We start from the raw sequence: 19,227 nt of genomic DNA on the forward strand, positions 1-19,227 counted from the left end.
GGTGCTCAGTTAGTTGTCACCGATCAGGGAGAACATGTGGTATTTGTCCCTTTGGGATTGGCTTATTTCACTCAGCATAATATTTAAGTACAAGGAATTAAAAGTAGAGATTTGGTCACACTGTTGAATGACTCACTTAGGGTGACTAATATCTGTCCCAACCTTTTTAGTTCTATGGAGTTTACTCTAGCTTCAGATCACTGCCATGTGTGGAGTAGCAATTGAACTAAGCTTTATATGTAGTCATGCAGCCTCTGACAATTATTTCTTCAAAGTATTTTTTACAAGATTATCTGGAAACACTGTTGTGATGTGCACCATAACATAATGGGGAAGATGTTCAAATGTTTCATATACTTGTGGTAAATTCCTAACTCATTGTAGAATAATGGGCAAAACAGTCCTGAGTCAACATTTTGCAATAAATACAAGTAAAAATTAAATTCTGAATGTTGTTAGTCTTGAAATATTCTGTTTTGAGAAGCGCTGTGTGGACTTGTGAGTTAAACTTACAGAGGGATCACTTGCAGTGATGGAGCCTTATCCAATCAGTAGCTTCAAACTCTCTGTTCTAGCCTCTTGCTGATGAAGGAGATCACACAAGGATTTTCATAGCTTACTTTGATAATCACTGCAATTGAGGGCTTTAAAGTCCAGTAAGCTATAAATTTTTTCTTTTTTTTTTGGATAGGCAGAGTTAGACAGTGATAGAGAGACAGAGAGAAAGGTCTTCCTTTTGCCGTTGGTTCACCCTCCAAGTTGCCGCTACGGCCTTTGCGCTGCGCTGATCCGAAGCCAGTAGCCAGGTGCTTCCTCCTGGTCTCCCAGGAGGGTGCAGGGCCCAAGCACTTGGGCCATCCTCCACTGCACTCCCTGGCCACAGCAGAGAGCTGGACTGGAAGAGGAGCAACCGGGACAGACTCCGGCACCCCAACAGGGACTAGAACCCGGGGTTCTGGTGCTGCTAGGCCGAGGATTAGCCCATTGAGCCACAGCGCTGGCCATAAGTATTCTTTTATCTCACTTTTAAATAATCTTAATGACTCCATAATCTGTTAGAAATGGAATCTATTCTTCTCTAGCTTAGACATTGAATGCTATTTATAAATTGGTTCTTATCATTGTCTATTATCTTTATCATTTTCTTCAAATATCCTATTTTCAGCCACTCTGAAATACTAGTGTGTCTTTAGAGAGCTTCTTTACAACTTCTTACTTTCATATACTAATATGCCTTCTTACTGTATATCCAGGGACCCACTCACTTCTAACTTTAATCTTATGAATCTAAGGCTTACTTTGGATTTATTCATCAATTGGGATCATTTAGTTTTATTAAGTGAATCATTTAGAAATGCATGTAACAAAAAATTCTAAATATATGTGTAAATATGATGCTATTTCAAAAAAATTCACAGAAAAACTGAACTAAGAGGTAAATTTATTTTGGTGAAAAAATAAAATTACAGAATAATGTTGTGATGCAACAGGTTAAGCAACCCCTTGTGATGCTGCATCCCACCTCAGAGTGCCAGTCGGAGTTCCAGCTGCTCCTCTCGCATTCCAGCTTCCTTCAAATGAGCCTGGGAAGGCATCACAAAATGGACTTTCTGCTTGGGCTCCTGCCACCCTTATAGGAGACCTGGATAGAGTTCCAGATCCTGGCTTAGATGTGGCTCTACCTTTCAAATAAATAAATAAATCTAAAAAAAATTCAAATTCATGCTAGTGTTTTTTACTTTTTCATGAACTTTTTGAAGTTTCTTCTATACATGGATTTCAAATGTTGAGAGAAATCAAAATAAACTTATCTTTGAGTTCCATTTTCCATAAATTTTTGAAGTACCCTTATCTAAAAGTTTCTTTTTGTTTTACAGAAAATAATTTAAAGGTAAAGACAGTTCATGCTTGTATGATTGGTCAAAAATTAGTTGAGCAGTATATCTGTGATGATAAAAGCAACAGAAAATATATAATAAAAATTAAAAGAAAATAAAGAAAGGAAGGAATGAGGATGGAAGGAGGGAAGTTTCATTATGTTCTTGTATTCTGTTCTCTTTAGATAATAAAAATAAATTTAACAAATTGTCAAAAGTCTAGCATCCTTTTTGTGTTTCCAATCTGCTGTCTACCATGTAGAGTTGTCTCACAGCTAACAGATAGATTTTCAGCCATTTCCCCAGCTGAAGGGGAAGACAGAGATTGTTATCAGTAAAGATGTTGTTTGCTTTTTCCCCACTGAAGCATCAGCCTAGAATTTTCACTTATCTTATTTTTTGACTAGAATTTAGTCACCGGGCTGGATTGATATCTTTTGGTACCTTGCATAATGTGTCTATTGTTGTGGAGGACAGCAGAATGGATGCTCGATAGCAGAGCCTGCCACATAGCATAGCTCCTTAGTGGCTACACTTTGCTAAGCAAGCTGTGAAGTTCTGTCACTGCTTTATCTTCACATTCCTAGAAGCAGATATAGTATCTGGATATGTGAATGAATGCTAATGAAAGGATAACGTTATCTGTTTTGAACTGGCATTTGACCTGCCATTGAGAATGTCAAGAAGGGGCCCACATTGTACTGGTTCTAGTTTCAGTCCCATCATCATCATCAGCAGCAGTAGTAGCAGCACCAGAGACCCACCAAAGAGAAAAGGATGACTTGTATTTGGGAAGGCTCCTTCAACAGAATGAAACTAACACTAAATATTATTAATTTCCATGACTGCTTGACAACAAATATCTTTCCATCAACTTTATCTTCTAGTTTTATCCAGTACTGGGAGTTTGTATAAACTTTATATCTTACCTTTAGATTTCTGATACATAATACATTTTTAATGACACAGATGTATAAAGGAATGAAAGCTGGATAAAGCACATGTAAGCATGCATTGTTCTTGCCACACAGACAATTCATTATTTTTTCATATGTATCTTACAATATTTTACATATTGTAGTAGGGTGTAACATCCTACTTTTACAATGTTGGGCAAAAAATTTCATGAATCTAGAAAATCCAGGTTTTAGATTAATGAAATAGCAAGGGAACTGCCTGCATTGCTCATTAGCTTTAAGTGGTTCCTCAGCAACCAGTCACAAAGTATAGAAACATCCTGTGGCAGACTCACCATCACAACTAACAAAGCCATTTTTTAAAAATGAATTCATCTGGGTTGTGGTGCAGTATATGAGGCTGCTTGTGACACTGGCATTCCATATTAGAGGACTAGTTCAAGTCCTGACTGCTTTGCTTCTTTCTGATCCAGCTTCCTGCTAATGCACCTGGGAAGATAGCAGATGATGGGCCAAGTTCTTGGACCCTTGACACCAACATGGGAGATCTGAATGGAGTTCCATGCTCCTGGCTTCATTCTGGCCCAGTCTTGGCTGTTGTGGCCATCTGGGGAGTGAACTCCAGATGGAAGATCTGTGTGTGTGTGTGTGTGTGTGTGTGTTACCCTGTCACTCTTTCAAATAAAGAAATAAAGCTTAAAAAAAGCATTCACCTGCCAATCATCTAATCTATGTATACATAATCAACTTGATGCCTTAATCCAAAATGGTTACAAATCATAGATGATTTACAAATACATAGACATTATAATAAGTGACATAAAAACGGACTTTACTTTTTCTTATAATTTTTTTAAAAATATTTATTTATTTATTTGACAGGTAGAGTTACAGATTTAGAGAGGAAGAGATGGAGAGAAAGGTCTTCGATCTGCTGTTTCACTCCACAAATGGCAGCAATGTCAGGAACTAAGCAGATTTGAAGCCAGGAGCCAGGAGTTTTATCTGGTTCTCCCACTTGGGTACAGGAGCCCAAGCACTTGGGCCATCTTCTATCGCTTTCCCAGGCCATAAGTAGAGTGCTGGATCAGAAGTGGAGCAGCAGGGACACTAATTCATGCCTATTTGGGATGCCTGTGCCACAGGCAGAGGCTCAGCCTAATATGCTACCAGCCCAGTCCATAAAAATTAACTTTAAGTGTATTGGTAACATTAATAAAACAAGGGAAAATTATGCTTAAAAATGAACACCAGATCAATGCAGCAAACATGTAAATGAAATGCATACTATAATATCCTATGTCTTTCTAGAAGTTGGCCATTAATCTGATTCTAAGATTTCTCACTATCTAGTGAAATTCATTCCAGAGAACTTTAAAGTCAGTACTCAAACATCCAGTTGAACAGCTAACAGGGGAATTCTGAGTTTTGGGCAATAAGATTGTCCATTAATGGTTAAATAGAAATATGGACTCTTGAATCAGATGACCTTAAAAAGAAGTAGATTGAACATACACACACAGATAAGCTTGGAAGCGGACTTAGTAGTCATGGAAGCTTAGGGGTAAAGAGAGAAATGTATCTTCATGTTAATTTCTCTGAACTGTATTTAAGCAAATAGAGTGTTTTTATCTTATTTTTTTAAAGATGTCAACTGAAGCTATTTGTGGATGGGGACTGAGTAAAACCATGTGAGTTAAACAATGTTAGCTCACTTTCCTTAACATAGGAGTTTTCAGGGTCTTTAATATTGCATTTGTAGGGGCGTGGCTCTCTTGGTTAATCCTCAACCTGCTGTGTCAGCATCCCACATGGGCGCCGGGTTCTAGTCCTGGTAGCTCCTCTTCCAGTCCAGCTCTCTGCTGTGGCCCGGGAGGGCAGTGGAGGTGCTTGGGCCCTGCACCCGCATGGGAGACCAGGAGGAAGCACCTGGCTCCTGGCTTTGGATAGGTGCAGCGCTGGCAGTAGCGGCCATTTGGGGAGTGAACCAACGGAAGGAAGACCTTTCTCTCTCTCTGACTGTACTTGCCAAAAAAAAAAAAAAAAAAATTGCATTTGCATCCTGAGCTTGTAACAGTGTAGTTAGATTTCCCAAACCAGGTTGAGAACTGTGGCTCGTGCTCTGCTGATTCCACTGCACTGTTTGCCCTTCCTGTATGCAGAAAGATCCAGGTTCCCTTGCATTTAGGTCAGGACAACGTGGTTGTGTTCTGGATAAAAGGATGGCATAGAAAGGACAGCGGGAAGTACAGAGGCCACTTACAAGCATGCACTTTTCTCCTAAGTTTTTTCAGTTTTCTTTTCTGCCACTGTGACTTTGGAGGTCATATATTCCAGACAGCACAGCTACAAGTTGGAAGAGGACTGCCGTTCTGTGTGCAAATGTGATGTGAATGAAAACGATACTTTTGTGCAGTCACTAACATCTTAGGCTTTACCTGCAGTTTCAGTGTGGCTCTGCTGAGTATTGTCGTCACGCCTCCCAATTTTTGGAGAACATCTACAAACATCTAGTTTCTTGACAAGAAATGTTGTTCCAGGAAATGATTGAAAATGTCCAATATGAGAATCGATTACTTTGCCTATAGGTTTCCTGAGAAGTGTGAAAACAGCTTTACCAAAAATCCCAACTTTTATTCCAGAATATTTTATTTTTTCACCCGGAGGAGGCTAGTACTAAATAAGCAACATAATATCTTACAGAAAGTAATCCAAGTAGACTAACAAGAGATCCAAGTTTTCACATTTACTTTCATGAAGACAGATTTTTTCATGGGATGGCTGGGTCCACGTTCTTGTCTCCAACACAAGAAAGAGTTCAAGGATGAGAGCATCCTTGAACAGCATTTATTGGTGGTTAAGTGGAAGTACACACTGAGTGTAGCCATGCTCTAGAGTGGGTTCATCCAGAGTTTCATGATTATCCCTTTATGATCTGAAGGCACAGGAGGTGTTATGTAGGTAATGTTTAACTAAATATTCATAAGAGGTATGACTTAGAGGCAGAGTTTGAGTACAGTTCACTTCTTTGCTTTTTTTGCGGGGGAAGGGGTATTGGAAGTGTGATGGTATCAGTTGCATGAAGGGAGTAAGAGGTATTGGCCATGGTAATTTTAATGGCATTAAAATTAGCTTTAGGTCATTGTGGGGGTTCAGTCAGCAGCAGCAGCTATGTTGGTTATATTTAGCCAGCGCTAGTTCTGGCCACAGTTTCACAGAAACTTGTTTTCTACCGTACAAAGTGGGGTTGGAGTTGGTTGGATGCAGTGGGTAACCTCAGCTCCCACTTGCTAGCTGCCTTCTTGCGTAAATCAGTTGCAGATTTTTGCTTTAAAATCTGTAGGTCAGGTAAGAAGATGGCAAAAGGTTAATTGTTCATTGTTATTTCTGCTACACCAGGAAACTGCTGATAGGTCCTGCGGCTCCCAAGTCCAGGGCCAGTCCTGGTTTCTCTCCCTGGGACATGGGGTGCAATTTGTTTTACCACTGTAGTTCCCTTGTAACAAGTAACTATCTTTTCAGGTATCTGCTTTTCTTTTTCATATTTTTTAAAGAGCTATTAACTAAGCTCTCCATCTTATTCAGTGTCCACTCTTTCTCCTTGATGTCCATTTTCTATTTTATAATCCCATCTGGGATCCCACCTTACCTATATTCATCATACCTCTTTAAGCCTCCTCCTCGGGGCTGTCTAGGACAGTTTCATAGATTTTCCTTGTCTGATCAAGTCCTGTTTGAATATTTCAGTCAACTTTGCTATAGTACCCAGTTATTTAACCACTTTCCAAAATTGGAATCATTGTGCAGGTATTTGGTAACTGCATTCGTTAACAGCTACTTTGAGTTAACTTTAAGAGGTTGCCCTTGATAATGAGGGTGGGGCCTCAACTAATTCAAATTAAATAACTTAAGACCAAAAGCTGAGTTTTCTCTGGAGATGTTATGACTCAAGAATACAGTATCTGGGACAGCACTGTGGTGCAACAGGTTTGCTGCTCCTTGCGAATCCAGCTTCCCATATGGCAGTGCCAGTTCAAGTCCTGGCTGTTCTGCTTCTCCCTCCTGCTAATATGCCTGGGAAGGCAGAAGATGATGGTTCACTTAGTTGGGCCTCCGCCTCCCATATGGGAGACCAAAATGGAGCTCCTGACTACTGGCTTCAGTCTGACCCTGCTCTGGCTATTGTAGCCATTTGAGTAATGAACCAACAGATGGAAGATATCTGCCCCCTGCCCAGCCCTTGCTATGCCTTTCAGAGCTTTCAAATAAACAAGTAAAAGCAATATTTTATTTTTTATTTAAGATTTATTTTATTTATTTGAAAGATAGAGAGAGGTGGAGACAAAGAGAGAGGTCTTCTATCCACTGGTTCACTCCCCAGATGGCTGCGATGGCTGGAGCTCCGCCGATCCAAAGCCAGGAGCCAGGTGCCTCTTCCCAGTCTCCCACGTGGGTTCAGGGGCCCAAGGATTTGGGCCATCTTCCACTGCTTTCCTGGGCCACAGCAGAGAGTTGGATCAGAAGAGGAACAGCTGGGACTAGAACCAGTGTCCATATGGGATGCTGGTGCTTCAGGCCAGGGCTTTAGCCTGCTATGCCACAGTGCTGGCACCCAAAAGCAGTATTTTAAAAAGGAATGCACATCAATTCTTACCCGAGTTTCCAATCTGCTGATCTTTCCTACATATTTTTGGGTTTGCCAGCATCTATTCCTTACTACTACTACTACTACTACTACTACTATTACTACTACTGCTAATATAACACACACACACACATACTTTAAAAAGTTCATAGAAAATATAATTAAAAGGAAAAATGTTTTGGTCTAAAAATTGAAACTGCTGCATAGTTTTTTAAAAAATATGTATTTCCATGAATTTTCCATTTTGTCATGTGAATTCTAGCTTCACTAGACATAGGTCCAAGAGTAGGGGCTGTTTATGTCTTTCATTGAGAGGTTCCCTGCCTACCTTGCAAGATGAACATATTTAAAGTGAAATAAAAAGGTAAAAAACTCAAGAAAGATAGAAAAAAATGTGATGCTTACACATGAGTGCTTAATAATAAACAATTGGGGAAAGAAATGTATTTTTCTTTTTATTTCCCCAGATTTGTTAGGATATTATAGGCAAATAAGTAAAAATGGTATAGACATTTATACATTTATGGTGCACAATGTGATATTTTGGTATAGTTGTAATGCATTTATTGTGAAACAATTAAACCAAGCAAATAATCATATCCATCACCTCACATATCTATTCTTTCATCATGGTGAGAACACTGAAGATCTACTCTCTGAGCAATTTTAAAGTATAGAATTTGTTCGTATTAACTGTAGTTGCCATGCTGTACAATGCATGGTGTTTAAAAAGTTCATGGGAAATTTGTATTATGAAAAAATGCATGGATTTCAAAATCTTTTTAAAGATTTATTTATTTATCTGAGAGGTAAAGTTAGAGAAAGTGAGAGGGAGAGGCAGAGGGAAACTATCTGCTGGTTCACTCTCCAAATGATCGCAATGGCCGGAGCTGAGCTGAGAGCCAAAGCCAGGAGCCAGGAGCTTCTTTCAGGTCCCCCTGTGGATACAGAAGCCCAAGTGCTTGGACCATCTTCTACTGCTTTCCCAGGGCACAGCAGAGAGCTGGATCGGAAGAGGAGCAGCTGGGACTAGAACTGGCAACCATATGGGATGCCAGCACTGCAGGTGAAGGATTAACCTATTGCACCACAGCACTGGTCCCCAGAATTTTGAGGCAAAATAAAGTTATCTTTAAAACATTTTAAGGCAGAATTACAGAGAGAGAGAAGAAGAGAGGGAGAAAAGGTGAGAGAGAGCAAGCAAGCAAGATGTCTTCCATCCACTGGTTCACTCCCAAAATTGCCACAATGGCTGGGGCTGGGCCAGGCCAAGCCAGGAGCCAGGAGCCTCCTCCAAGTCTTCCACATGGGTGGCAGGAGCCCAACCACTTGGTCCATCCTCTGCTGCTTTCCCAGGTGCATTAGCAGGGAGCTGGATCAGAAGTTGAGCAGCTGGGACTCCAACCAGTGCCCATATGGGATGCCAGCATCGCAGGCAGTGTATTAACCCACTATGCCACAACACCAACCCCAATAAACTTATCTGTTAATTCCATTTTCCACAAAACTTTTGGAGTATTTGTAGAACTCATTTATCTTGAAATTTTGTACCCTCTGACCTACATCTCCACATACCTGAAAACCACTATTCTACTCTCTGCCTCTCTGAGTTTGATCTAATTTTTATTTATTTATTTATTTGAGAGGCAGAGAGAGTGAGAACAATGGCAAGTGAGCAGGAGAGATCTTCCATGTGCTGCTTCACTACCCAAATGCCTACAGCAGCCAGGGTAGGGCCAGGCTGAAGCCTAGAGCGCAGAACTCAATATGGTTTTCAACACACTTGAGCCATCGCCTGCTAACTCCCATGGTACATATTAGCAGGAAGCTGGAATTGGAGTGGATCCAATACTTGAACCCAGGCACTCTGATACAGGATGGAGATACCCCAAGTGGTGTTTTCACCACCAAGCCAAATGCCCATCCCTGTCCTTCTTAGTCTCTACCATTCCAATAAAAATGAAAATGAATAAATACTTAAGATTTCCCATAGAAATGAGATCATGAAACAGTTGTCATTCTAAGACTGGTTTATAAATAATAATTTTCTCTCTTTCTACATGTGTAGAGGATTTTAAATAAAGAAATGATGACAAGATTGGATTACCTTGCTGAGAAAAAACTTTTTTCAAATTATGAGGACAAAGTAGAAATATAAACAAGAATTTAAACTTTCTTCCTGGTAGATAAGAGAAGAAATGATGGTGATGTGCTGAGGAGTCATACAAAGGAGTATGGTCACAACAAGGCAAGATACCCAGCAAGGAAGGGAGAGAGAGGGAGAGCAAAAGCAGAACATGTCAAGGAAAGACAGACAGTGTGGCCCATGGTGCAAGCTCAGTCAAGTTCCAAGGGGGTGACTATGGGCCATTCTCCAAACTCATCCTTCACCATCCCATAGCGTAGTGCGGGATTTTGTACCCATCTCCTAGTTCGGCTTCAGATGACCCCTTCAGTACCAGACATTGAGATCCAATTAAATACACCAGTACAAAGGAGAGGGCCAATTTTTGACCTCTGATCTTGAGATCTGAAAAGATCCATTGTGGAAATTGCACGGAGGACAGCACAGTACAGCTAGGATGAGCACAGGCCTAGATTAAAAGGGGGATAGTAACAATTTGTTAGAGTTTAAGACAGAAAATGTGTATAAAGTGGCCAGCATGCAACATAACAACAGGAAAGCATTCCTTCATAGTAGCCAGGGGACACTGGCTTCCCACATCAGAGTATCTGGGTTTGATTTTTGGCTCTGGCTTCTGATTCTAGCTTCCCCAGAGCACAAAAGCCAGAAGGTAGTGGTAATGGCTTAAATAACTGGGTACCTGGCACTGACTTCGGAGACCTGGATTGTGATCTTGGCTCTGGCACTGGTTCAGCCTTGGGCTTTCTGGACATTTGGGAAATACACTATGGGGTGAAAGTTCTCCATTTGTCTGTCTCTCAGGTAAATGAAAAATAAAATATAATTAAAAGTACATGGTAGCCAATACAGTATATATTTCAAAATACGTATCTGTTCAGTAGAAGATTATATTTTATGAAAAGATCCACTGAATCATGACTATGCACCATAAGAAAGAAAAATAGAGGGGAAAGAGGGTGACTGTGTGTATGGGTGGTGCTCTATACCATATCACATAACTGACAATGTGACTAGGGGTATTTGTATAATGGAATTACACTTGTTGCTTTTCATCATTTATGTTACTGTAGTGAGTGGAAAGTGACACCACAGACTCAGTTAAGAAGAATCAATAATGGACATAAAGAGGTAATAAAGCTATTTCATGTCCTTCTCCTCCCTTTATACAGGAAAAATAGATTGAGATGAGAAATTCTCTGAAGGGTTTGAAACATAAGGAGTTCATACTTCATTTCATTGCAGATTTAATGCTTGCCATGTAGACACAGATCAACTGATTCATCAGTTCAAGATAAACATTGGAACCGATGCATTTTGTGTGTATTTAGCTGAGTTACAAAATAATATTTGGGTCAACATGATTCATGTATCCATACATCCATACATGTGCTTTAGATACATACATGTTGGATGAATCCATACATTCACAGCTTTTTATTTTCTGTATTACCTTAGTCAAGGATGCACAAATTTCAAACACTTACCTCATTTAATTTATATGCTTCTATGACAAAATAATCTGCTGTCTTGGTTTCTTTTTTTTTTAATTATTGATTTTCAGCTTTGTCTTACTGTAAGTACCAGAATATCGAAGTTCCAGACCAAGGATGGATATGTCTCACCCATTTTTAATAAATTAATATTTAGCTGATCAAGCTAAATATTGATCAGCATAGCCCTGTTAATGAACAACTAAATACATTATCCCTCTTAGTAGTTTTTTTTATCTGTTCTACTTAATATGACTGGTTTAGATCTGTAATTGATGCACAGTTATTCTTAAGTGTTGAAAATTAACTGAAATGTGATCCCTGTTGAACATGGTGATGGGAATGGGAGAGGGAAGAGATGTATAATTTGGGACATGCTCAGGCTGACTTGCCCCAAGTGGTGGAGTTGGAAGCATACCAGGGGATTCCAATTCAATCCCATCGAGGTGGCATGTACCAATGCCATCTCACTGTTCCAGGTGATCAGTTTCAGTTCACAGTTGGTCATGGTGAAGGGACTGGGAGTCAAAGGGAGCACATAGACAAGTCTAGTACCTGCTAACGCTAACTGATGGAGTAAATAAAGGGGAGAGTGATCCAACATGGGAAGTGAGAATCTCAGCAGACTCATAGAATGGCAGATGTCCTAAATAGCACTCTGGCCTCAGAATCAGCCCTAAAGGCATTTGGAGCTGGCTGAAAAGCTCATGAGAGTATTTCAGGCATGGAAAGCCAAGACACTCTGGCAAAAGATCTCTGCGAGTGAGATCCCAGTGGAAAGAACAGGCCATCAAAGAAGGAGGTACCTTTCTCTGAAGGGAGGAGAGAACCTCCACTTTGACTATGAGCTTGTCTAAACAAGATAAGAATCAGAGAACTCAGAGGGCTTCCATAGCCTTGGAAACTCATGACTGGAGCATAGGGAGATTACTGATGCCATAGACAGGAGTGTCAATTGGTAAAGTCAACAACAGGAGTCACTGTGCACTTACTCCTCATGTAGGATCTCTATCCTTAATGTGCTGTACATTGAGATTTAATGCTATAACGAGTACTCAAACAATATATTTCACTTTGTGTTTCTATGGGGGTGCAAACTGTTGAAATCCTTACTTAATGCATACTAAACTGATCCTCTGTAAAAAAAAAAAAAAAAAAAAAAAGAAATTATCAATTCCCAACTTGACTCTCACTGGGATTAAACATGACAATAGGTCTGCTCTGATTTCATCATCATTTTAAAAAATCATCTATTATTTTTCACTTTATGTTTCTGTGTGGGAGCAAACTGTTGAAATCCATACTTAATGTATACTAAGCTGATCTTCTGTATATTAAGATAATCGAAAATGAATCTTGATGTGAATGGAAGGGGAGAGGGAGTGGGAAAGGGGAGGGTTGTGGGTGGGAGGGACGGTACGGGGGGAAAGCCACTGTAATCCATAAGTCGTACTTTGGAAATTTATATGCATTAAATAAAAGTTTAAAAAAAATAAATTAATTAATTAATATTTAGTTGAGCAAGCCTGTATACAATAAAGATATGTGTTTCCTATGAGAGTTCAGACTTTCAAATCCAAAACTGATAAAGCAAACTGTCTCTATGTACAGGCTCTTTCAATTTCCTCTCCCATAAATTCCTCTTGCTGGTAGCCTGTGAGGAGAGGGGAGAGGACAAGGAACAGAGACTCACAACATCTGGTTCTATGTCTCAGTGAAGAGCATCTGCAGCTATTTCACTTCTTAGAGAGTTCACAATGCTCCGTTGGTTGCTACAAAGGGGTGGTTAACTTTCATTCACAAGGCTGGGTTATATATATATGCAAAGTCTGAAAGTAGTGGAAACACTGACGGGTACTCACTCACCTTGCCTGGGATGGAAACAAATTCCCACTGGGAGCTACTTGTGCACCTGGAGGGAAAGCAAACATAGGCAGATAGAAACAGCAGTGGAGGAGCCAGGGTTGTTGGGGGCTTCCTCTGCCTTTGATGCTGGCATCCTAAATGAGCTATGGTTCTAGTAGCAGCTGCTTCACTTCCATCCAACTGCCTGCTAATGTGCCTGGGAAAACAGCAGAAGATGGCACAAGTCCTGGGCCCCTGCACCCACATGGGAGACATCATGGGGACACTGGCTTTGGCCTTGCCTGTCCCCAGCGGTTGTGGCCAAATGGGGCATGAACCAACAGATGGAAGATCTCATTCATTCTCTGTCACTCTGCCTTTCAGATAAATAAAATAAATATTTTTAAAAAGTGAGCCTCCCGTGGGTCTCCCATGTGGGTGATAGGAACCCAACCACTCAGGCCATCCTGTGCTGCTTTCCTAGGTGTCTTAACAGAGAGCTAATCTTTTTTAAAGATTTATTTTATTTATTTGAAATGCAGAGTAAGAGAGAGAGGTATCTTCTATCTGCTGGTTCACTTCCCCAATGGACTCAAAGGCCAGGGCTGGGCCAGGCAGAAGCCAGCAGCCAGGAGTCAGGAGCCCGGAGCCAGGAGCCAGGAGTCAGGAACCAGGAGCTTCTTCCGGGTCTCCCATATGGGTTCAAGAACTTGGGCCATCTTCTACTGCTTTTCCAGGCATGTTAGCAGAGAGCTGGATTGGAAGTGGAGCAGCTGGTACACAACCCATATGGGATGCTGGCATCTAAGGCAGCAGATTTATCTGCTACACCACAACGATGGCTTGTAAATAAATAGATCTTTAACAAAATAAAATAAAATCAGCAATGGAGGATTGGTGTTTGTTGTCACCTACAGTGGCTGAGGCAATGCAAAACCCTTTCTTGGTAAAGCAGCCTACATCCCCCTGCCAGGGAGCACAGGTCAGTTAGTGCAGAAGCTCTGGGGGACAGGCAAGTGGTGGTGCTTCCTTGATAACTGAGCCACCATCCATGTAGCTACTGATCAAACCATGGCATTTATAAAGCCAATGACCGTCCTCCCATTGAGCTCCACCTTCCACCCTCACCCTAGCCCCTTAACCCTGGAGAAGAACTGAGAGTCGATAAGAGCTTTGTAAAATGAGGCCCTGGGAGTAAAGAGCTGTACTTTGAACCTAGGTCTTTTGACCACCCTATCACACTATTTGAAAATACAGCATAGACATCTAGGAAAACAGCCTACACAGCACATCCGAGGCCAAGAGCCTCTCTCTCTGGCCAAGAGAAATGACAAAGCAAATTAGAAACTTCTGAATGACATGCCCTTTAGTATATGCATATCTATCAAAATATACATTTTCATGAACATAAATGTTGCTTCCTCTGCACAATTTCTGCCAAGAGTATAAAATCAGATGTAATATTTTAAATTGCACAAACACTTATAGCTGTTGTATCTTAATTCCTCACCCCACCAATTAAGAAATTCTGCCCTAAAGTATGAATATTTCTCTGCAATTCTCTACAAATCACCATTAATAAGATAATAGAGCAGAAAAATTAGAAGGGAGTTCATTTGATTTTTTTCCCCCTAAAGGCTGGCTTTAGTGAGAAAATTTATCTACATTTCATTTCTAACACATCGTGAATGATAAATGAACTCTACTGCATAAAGGACATGACATTGCTATGCCTTAGATTTCTAAGTTCTTTCATCAGAATATTCTACCTAGCAAAGTTCATAGCTCAGTGCTTGTCCTCTTATAAGGAACAGTGAGATAAGTGAAAGCCACCACTCCAAAGAACCCAAGTTCAGGCTGTGACTCAAAATAAGTAAAGAGAAATAGTCTGAGGCACAAGGCCAGCCAGGAAGCTGCTTCATCATTTTGCTTTCTAACAGGTATGTCTGCTCCGGTTTATTCTAAACGGAAAGAACAATAGGAAAGCTTTTTTACCGTGCTTTCATCACTAGCTTCAGTGGTTGCAGGACCGGAGACAGTGAACAGATATTTGCCCTGAATGAAAACCAGCGGAAAACACATTGCTCTCCATTGCTTCCCCCAAGACCTTTCTGCGCTCTCTTCTGTATTATTTGAAGAATAGGCTCCTTATTCAGACAACCTCCTGCACGATCCTGCACAGTCAGGGCTGTAACCCTGATGGTTGATAAATGCTGAATGGATATGGCTAAGGGGAGTGCTTGAGTCAGAGGGGAAAAAAATGCATGCATTCTTTTACAGTTGCCACAGGAAAAGTCAATTTATTGTCACTGGTTACTTTTTGAACTCGAGGAACAGAGTGACTAAATCCTTCATTTTATGTGAGACGAATACATCTGCTAGGAACAAGACAAAGTGAAAAACATCAAATTTATAGAAAAGAAAATAAAAAAGGGAGTGACCCTCAGAGTGCAAGTGGTTTAAAGTGGGGGATGCTCTAGGAAAAATGTCTAGAATTTGGTTTTGGTTATAACAAACAACAGTATTTTCTGAATAAGGTAATACTACACTTAAACGTTATGCATCACAGGCAGTAGGGCTGATTTAGGAGTCTGCTTTTTATCATTATAAGTAAATACCTGAGGCTATGTAAGTTCATAAACAAGAGAGGTTTATTTAAGTACAACTTGAAGTGCAGAATGCTAACATTAGTATGACTCTGGTGAGGACCTCGTGATGGATGCTATCATCAGAGGGAGCGTGAGAGAGAGAGAAAGGGGGGGGGGAGAGGGAGGGAGAGAGAAGGAGAGAGAGAGGGAGAGAGGGAGGGAGAGAGGGGTGGGGGGGAGAGAGGGAGAGAGAGAGAGAGAGACAGACAGACAGACAGACATATCACGTGGCAAGATGAGAGGTCAAAGAGGGTAGGGGTGGCTTGGCTTGTTCTTTCCTAACCATAATGCTCCAAGAACTAACTCAGGGTTCCTTTGAGAACTACTTTAATTCCTTCCAAATTCGTGCTCCCAATGACCCCAGGATCTGCTACTAGCCCCCATCTCTCAAAAGACCCACTGCTTCAACAGCAGCAAACCCAGGGGCCAAACCTCCACCATGAAGATGCCTGGGTGAGAAACTACATCCAAACTAGAGCAGGGAGCAAAGCCTTTGTATAGGAAAGCAGTCGCTATTACAAACTTGCTCGTATTAGAAAAGGATGCAGAGAAATCTGTAGTCATTTTTATCTTCTAGAACATGAAACATTAAAGCAGCAAAAAGATGTACTCTAAAAATCAGCAAAATGGGTCACTCTCATTTCTGATGTTGGTAATGAACATATCAGAAAAAAACGTATTACAAGGCACAGAGAGTAAAATTTTTCACTGCTGTGGTGATTATTTAGCCAACAAGAATAAAGAACCTTCTACAAACTTGGCTAATGATAAGAACATTGCTGAAAAAAAATCACGGAGGCCCACAGTAATATATGCTAATATACTAGAATGTTCCATTAAGGTTGGACTGTTCCATTAGAATGTTCCATTATGCTGTGATAGAAAGAAAACACACCTGATTTCTATTTTTAATTCAATCTTTTATTTGTTTGTGTGTACTTGTATGATTCCTACCTAGCAACAAACATGTATTGTTTTTTGGTGTTTGTCGAGGCACATGACAAAAGAAATTAACTGATCTTAACATTGTAAAATTCTAACTTTAGACAGTGAACTCTAAACAATGTACCAGCAAAATCAGTCAATACAATGAAAATATAGCACACAGTTATTCTGGTCTTTTAAACCTTCCAAGAGAGAATATAATAAAAAGAAAATAGGTATTAATCAATTTTATATCATTAAAAATAAAGTACCTGACAGAGAAAGGTACCAACAGAAAGGTAAGAGACTATAAACTAGAACATAAAAACATCATGATTACACATTGTGTGTTATTAAGAGGTACAGCACACAGATCATGGCAGTTCTAAGATTCATCCTGCAATGGTTAAAGCCACACAGATGGATTTCAGTAACATTTCCTAGAATGTAGAAATATCAGTTGGTTTTACTGATTCTTTCAGGAAATTAAACTACTATTCTATTTGGAAGTTAAATAACAGTTCTCATACCTAAATATTCAAGGCTTTACGCAAAAAACTTTAAGGACGATGGTTAATACATAGGCTTAGCAATAAAAATAAGTCTCTGTTCTTATCTCTTCCATTACTGAGTGAATTTTTAGTGAAAGACTTCCCAGTACTTCTTGTTAATCATGGATAATCAGTGTGAAAACAAAACATAAACAGTCAGCATTAATGTAGGTCTTTAACAAAAGCGAAAAACACTTTAAGTTTTGTAAGTGCACCATAATTTCTAAGTTAAGAATGAATTGCATATCAATGATTTAGACCCATGGCCTACTACTTAAAGAAAGGAGGGGTGATTTTGTGAAGGAGCATCCCACTGAGTTGAGATAGTTAACACAGGTTTGAAAAGTGCCCAGGTTTATAGCTGGAGAGATGCTTAGATATCTGAATCGATTTGCATAATTTAAAATTAAAAATGTCACAAAAAGACAGAAAAACTAGTCATCTCCATTCGTCTTAGTTCATCATGCAATATGTGAATATTTGTAGGGAATTTAATCAGACTGAAATCAATGATAATATTCATTCTAAATCAATCCTGTAATAATATAGCAAAGTAAACACTAGAAAATTCTGCAAATTTATTTTTTATAGATTGAAAATTAAAGGCCTTTTTAAAACTGTTACAGTGACCATTTCAGGCCTCCAGAAAGTCTGAAATATCAGCATCTACCAATGTACTCAGTGAACAAGAGATAATAAAGTAAAACTTAAGCAAAATGAGGCACAGGTAAGTTCTTATATAAAGGTTTTTATACTGTCTTTGATGCAATTCTTAATTTTATAGTTTCACTACATATTTATCACAGTATTTCTAAACATGATAAACATAATCTCAAAAAACAAAAACAATCTTAGTACTTCATAATTCAGAATCTGAGATATTAAACAAATAAGGTCATAAAAATATCCTTCCTAAAAATATACTGTATACATCAACACAAATGATCATCTATGACAAAGAGAGTCATCTAGAACTTAAAGGAATCAATAATTAGCCAGGAAAGTAAAATATTTTAAGACACTTTACATTACACTTCATTTGAAAAGCCTTCCTATTGGGACAACTTGAAATGTGATATAGGGTTCCTAATATTTTACACACACACACTCTCCCTACATTTAAAGAAAAGTTTGATACATTTGTATAAACTAATCTCAATTTCCGACTATAACACTGTAGCTAGACAACTGTATTTTGAAAATCATACACATTATAACCTCTATTACCACAAAGAGCAGCAAATCAAACACATCTGCAACCGGTGGAGCTGAAAGCAGGTCTCTTCAGTTTGGCAGATCCACATTCTGAAGAACGAGGGCCACTCGGTTTGGAATGTACACCTAAGTCAATACAATAATGTCAGTGCAGCTGAAAGAAATACGAATGTTCTGTCATTACGTCAAAAGGACACAGGCATGCTGCAGATTCACGGTTGCCTAAAATGACAGTGATCTTTATAATCCTCTCTGCTCTGAGAAGCTCAGTTCCCTTGGTTCTAAGAGTTTTGGCAGCAATGTTAAGATAATTTTAAGTCGAGAACCACTAGAGGGCTCCATATGATTTACAAAAATCAGTGTCTGTCGGACATTGGTGACATAAATGGTACTCTTACTGCCATGCTTAGGCACTCCAGGGAGGTGAGGGAAGGCCATCTTGTTGTTCACAATGTTACACTCTACTTAGATAAATAAAACCAGTATACAAAGCAATGCCTTGCTTTGAGACACTTTTAGTTTATAACCCTGTATATTCTCTCTTCCTGTCATTTTAAATGGAAACAAAACAAAACAAAACAAAAAACCTGGGCCGGCGCCGTTGCTCACTTGGCTAATCCTCCACCTGTGGCGCCAGCACCCCAGGTTCTAGTCCCTGTTGGGGCAGCAGGTACTAGTCCCGTCTGCTCCTTTTCCAGTCTAGCTCTCTGCTGTGGCCCAGGAGGGCAGAGGAAGATGGCCCAAGTGCGTGGTCCCCTGCACCTGCATGGGAGACCAGGAGGAAGCACCTGGCTCCTGGCTTTGGATCAGCGCAGTGCACTAGCTGTAGCGGCCATTAGGGGAGCGAACCAACGGAAGGAAGACCTTTCTCTCTGTCTCTCTCTCTGTCTATAACTCTTTGTCTCTCTCTCTCACTGGCAAAAAGTAAAAAAAGAAAAAAAAAACAAACCTGAAATGTAATATAAAGGA

The 19,227-nt window shown here is 39.9% G+C and overlaps 1 protein-coding gene and 1 long non-coding RNA gene across 2 annotated transcripts in view; both read right to left on the reverse strand.

Annotated features, from left to right (window-relative positions):
- Positions 1-7,079: 7,079 nt before the first annotated feature.
- On the reverse strand, positions 7,080-12,997 carry LOC138849260 (uncharacterized). Its single transcript, XR_011387794.1, has 2 exons — positions 12,942-12,997; positions 7,080-7,288 (listed from the first exon to the last, which is right to left on the reverse strand). It is a non-coding gene; the product is annotated as an uncharacterized lncRNA (long non-coding RNA).
- A 3,470-nt stretch (positions 12,998-16,467) lies between these two features.
- GBE1 (1,4-alpha-glucan branching enzyme 1) overlaps positions 16,468-19,227 on the reverse strand; it is a 300,636-nt gene continuing 297,876 nt past the window's right edge. The window contains exon 16 of the mRNA XM_017347168.3: positions 16,468-18,384. Within this exon, the coding sequence (XP_017202657.2) occupies positions 18,328-18,384 (57 nt within the window). The 3' untranslated portion in view covers positions 16,468-18,327. The remainder of the gene's footprint in view (positions 18,385-19,227) is intronic.

Source organism: Oryctolagus cuniculus, chromosome 4, assembly GCF_964237555.1.
Source record: "Oryctolagus cuniculus chromosome 4, mOryCun1.1, whole genome shotgun sequence".
NCBI lineage: Eukaryota > Metazoa > Chordata > Mammalia > Lagomorpha > Leporidae > Oryctolagus > Oryctolagus cuniculus.